The sequence below is a fragment of the Helianthus annuus genome, chromosome 15, assembly GCF_002127325.2.
Source record: "Helianthus annuus cultivar XRQ/B chromosome 15, HanXRQr2.0-SUNRISE, whole genome shotgun sequence".
Taxonomy (NCBI): Eukaryota; Viridiplantae; Streptophyta; class Magnoliopsida; order Asterales; family Asteraceae; genus Helianthus; species Helianthus annuus.
This window is the reverse complement of record NC_035447.2, coordinates 54,652,002-54,656,067: the sequence shown is the minus strand read 5'-3', so window position 1 is coordinate 54,656,067 and position 4,066 is coordinate 54,652,002. Positions and strand designations below refer to the sequence as shown.

At 41.1% G+C, this 4,066-nt stretch overlaps 1 protein-coding gene across 1 annotated transcript; it reads left to right on the top strand.

Annotated features, from left to right (window-relative positions):
* The first annotated feature begins 1,020 nt into the window (after positions 1 to 1,020).
* Positions 1,021 to 3,784, top strand: LOC118487605. Its single transcript, XM_035984587.1, has 2 exons — positions 1,021 to 1,243; positions 1,584 to 3,784. Exon 2 carries the CDS (start codon positions 1,588 to 1,590, stop codon positions 2,413 to 2,415), a length of 828 nt encoding a protein of 275 aa, XP_035840480.1. The 5' UTR covers positions 1,021 to 1,243; positions 1,584 to 1,587; the 3' UTR covers positions 2,416 to 3,784.
* Positions 3,785 to 4,066: the final 282 nt, after the last annotated feature.

Here is a 4,066-nt window from a genome sequence, read left to right as displayed (position 1 = left end):
TATGAATGTGCATCGGCGTATAAAGACAAACTCAAGAAGGTACATGATGCAAAATTGAGGAAGAAAACGTTTGAAGTGGGTCAAAAAGTTTGGTTGTACAACTCAAGACTCAAGATGTTTGCGGGCAAGCTTAAAAGTAATGGATGGGCCCGTATGTTGTTCGGCGAGTTGGAAGGTTTGGTGACGTAGACATCCAAGATGGGCAAACACTTAAACAACAAACTGTGAACGGTCACTGGTTGAAACCGTACTTGGAGGGGAACGACATAAACAACTTGGAGCTTGACAAAGTGGGCTACATTTTACGCCCGGTCGATGAGGAACAACCATGAGAGGCACAGGTTTGGTAGTGTAAATAGTAGCATTTCGTTTTGCTTTGTTTTGTACAGTTTGCACAATTACCGTATTTCCTTGAAATCCGTGTTTGAAACAAGTGTGGGGATAATCAGGTCACGAATTACTCTAACATTGTGTTGAGGACAACACGGAACTTTTGAGGGGGTAGGGTGATTTTTATATGTTTTTGAAAAACATTAAAAACACAAAAAAAATCGAAAAAAACTGAAAAAAATTATAAAAAGAACACTTAAAAATGACACTTTTCAGCGAACCAGAATTGCCCAGATGCCACCGTAATTTACGGTGGCACCGTAATTTACGGTGGCCATAAAAAATGTTGTCCTTTACGGTGTTTTGCTACTGAGTTACGGTGGAATTTCTTTGCCAGCATCCACCGTAATTTACGGTGGACCTGGCGAGCAGATGGGTCGTTTTGGTTCCTGCGTTACAAAAATAATAATAATAATAATAATAATAATAATAATAATAATAATAATAATAATAATAATAATAATAATAATAATAATAATAATAATAATAATAATAATAATAATAATAATAATAATAATAATAATAATAATAATAACAATCATTCACGTGAACAAGCCCCATCCACACGATTCCCCTTCATCTTTCTCATCCATTGCTTTCACCTATCACTCTCAACTTCCCCAGAAAATCCCCAAACTCCATAACCTTCCAAGCTTCATATCTCTTTCAGTTTTTAACCAAATCAAGTGAAATCTAGGTCTAACTTAACTAATTTTTCACGAACTTTCTGATTTTGAGAAGAGATTTACGAAAAACGAAGCTTTCTAGTCCGAATCACAAACCCTAGATCCGAAAATTTTTGGGGGTTTTTGAAGTTTTTGTTTCACAAGCATTCTAGCATCTTCAAGCAAAGGTATGGAAGTTATTTATTATGTTTTGATGATGCATTGTGAAAAGTAAGGTTATTTTTGTTACTTGTTCATACCCACTTGCTTGTGCTTAGATATTGTCATGAAATTGGTTATTTGAATATGGTTGTGGGTTGTAGATGTAGGATTTGTGATTAAAGTAGTGAACTTTTTGGAATCTCTACATTGTAGAGACACCATGCCCAAATTTTGTTAAAAATGATTTATAAAATTTTGGTTCACTAGCATCTACAACCATTGTAACAAGAAAGTGTGGGGATGTTTTTGGGGAGAAAAGGGCTAATGTTTGTGTCTTGGTTGTGTTGTTTGCTCTATTGTGTGTAGGAAAATGGCACGAACAAAAGAAAAAACCAGAGCTAGTTCATCCTCTTCGTCGAAGGGAAAGGGCAAACAGCCGGAACAACATCCAAGGAAGAGACAATACATGGGTCGAGTTGATGAGAGTGAAAGTGAGGAAGAAATGGAGTTGGACCCGGTTGAAAAGCCAAAATGGGACTCGGGTCCTTTGGATGACCAACCGGAGGAATGGCAGCCAACTTTATATCACGACAGTATGAATAAGTTGAAAAATAAGGCAGCGGCATTTATATGCGAGAGGGAAGTTCGGGAAGTTGAATTTGGCCAGTTCGGTGTGTTTGACAAATTCCGCGCTCTAGGATGGGAGTTGGCACTTAGTTGTTATGATAAAGACAAAAACAACTTGTTCATAACCGAAATTCAAGAATGGATGGCAACCCTTAAGTGTAATCAATACGACAGGCCATCACAAATGAAGTTAGTTGGTGAAGTGCATGGGATTCCGGTGGAGATGTCTTTTGATACGTTGAAGAAGCTTGGGAAATATGACAGTCTTCCGGCTCGTGACTACATGATTCCGGACCTCGATAACCTTTTGATAAAGCCGGAGAAGCACCCTCGTTGGAATGACATGTTAGCAACGTTGTTTTTGCCCGGTACTTATCATGGAGTCTTGTATCGGAAGAATTTAAAAATCGAAGCAAAGTTGTTGCTAGCAATCTGCATTTTAAATGTCATTCCGCGAAGGGGGGACAAGGAGCAAGTAAGGTTCCCGGAAGTACCCGTCCTCTATTCGCTACTTACTGGGGCTCCACGTTTTCCAATCCGATATCTGATCATGAACCACCTCTGGATTTGACGAAATAAGTTAGGAAGAGATATTATCCCGTATTGCCGAATCATCACGGGGTTAATGAAGCGACAAAAGGCACTTACGTCAGAAGATAGAGGGGCAACAAAAAGGCATCAGCCTTTTACTTTAGACAAGTTGGGGATTGGTTAGACTTACACGCAATCGGAACGGTACCATAAGCTCAAGTCGGAGGGGCAGAGATGGAGAGCATTAAAGGCGGGTGCAAGAGATCTTTTACCGGGTGAAGAGGACGAACCCGAAAGTGATGCGGAAGTCCCAAGTGGTGATGATGATTATGCGGACGAGCCGCAAGGAGGTGTAAATGTGAATGTGAATGTGGGGCAAGGGGGCCCGGGTGGAGGATATGGTGGTGCCTTCTATGACTACACGGAGCGTTCCTATGAGCCCGAGTGGGCTTATGAGAGCACTATGCAAGAGGTTATAGCGAATCAACGTCCTCCGGCTTCCATTTTCGAATCATGGTCGGGCTCGGAGCGGACGTTATTTGATCAAAACACGATGATGAGTGCAAGCATAGAGCGTTCTTTGAAACATAGTTTTGAGCGTCAAGAGGCGTGGAATCGCACACAGGCGTATTCCCATGAATTGGAGATGAATAACCGATAGCATGATGACCAAGCTAGAAGATTGCATGCCGATTGGCACGCCGGGCGGCCGGTGGTTGTGGATCCACAACATGTGGATTATGCGTCTCTACCACCTTACGATGGTAGTGTGTCGTATCCAACCCCGCCGCTCCATCATTCACAATGGATCGACCCGCGCCAGCAAGAAGGAGCTCAACAACAAGGTGGGAGTAGTAGCGGCTCATTTGCATTTGGAGTATGGGATGACATGATGTCTTCCATTTTTGGACCTCCGGGACCACGCTATTACTAGTCAGGTTGTGTTCCTTCCTTGTATATTTTGTGAATATTTATTTGGTTTGATATGTTTATGGTTGGGCGGTTGGGTGGCGTATGATTGTGATGTTTTGTTTGGGTTGGTGGAAGTTGGCGGTGTGATGTTTAAAAAAGAAGAAAAATATAAAAAAAATATATAAAATGAAAAAAATCCAAAAAGAAATTTGTGGTTTGAGTGTTGAGCGTTTGGGTGATGTGAAAGATGGTTAGTGATCAAATCCTCCTAAAACCATACGTTGGGGTTAATGTATCCCAAGTGTGGGGATGGGGGGAAATTTTTGAAGATTTTGAAAAATTTTAAGTCAAGCAAAACAATGTGAGAATTTGAACACCCTAGATTAACCCCAATTGATGCACCGACAACCCTTGATACCCTTTTTATTCTTGGTGAGAGTTGAAGCCACACTTGTACATAAATAATGCTTATCTTTGATGAGAGTGGCAACGGGTGGGGGTGCATTAGAACTTGTGCCTTGATACGGTTTGAGTCCTTAGTTGAATTTGAATGTGAAAAGGATAAGGGCATCTAGGTAGCCTCGTCATTGGTGTGAGCGAGTGTGGGATTTGGGGGGTTGGACCTCATAAGTTATATATATGAGCATGGTTGTGAGAGGGGCGGGGGTTTGGACATTTAGTTGCCCAATTTTGTGCCTAAAAGCCTATCATTTGTTACCCCTAGCTAGTTACCTAAAAATTTACCCAATTTGACCCGGTCTTTTAGTGTTAGTAGTAGT

Excerpts from the sequence above, each read along its gene's own strand:
- LOC118487605 (XM_035984587.1), top strand. The coding sequence starts at position 1,588 with ATGGCACGAACAAAAGAAAAAACCAGAGCTAGTTCATCCTCTTCGTCG.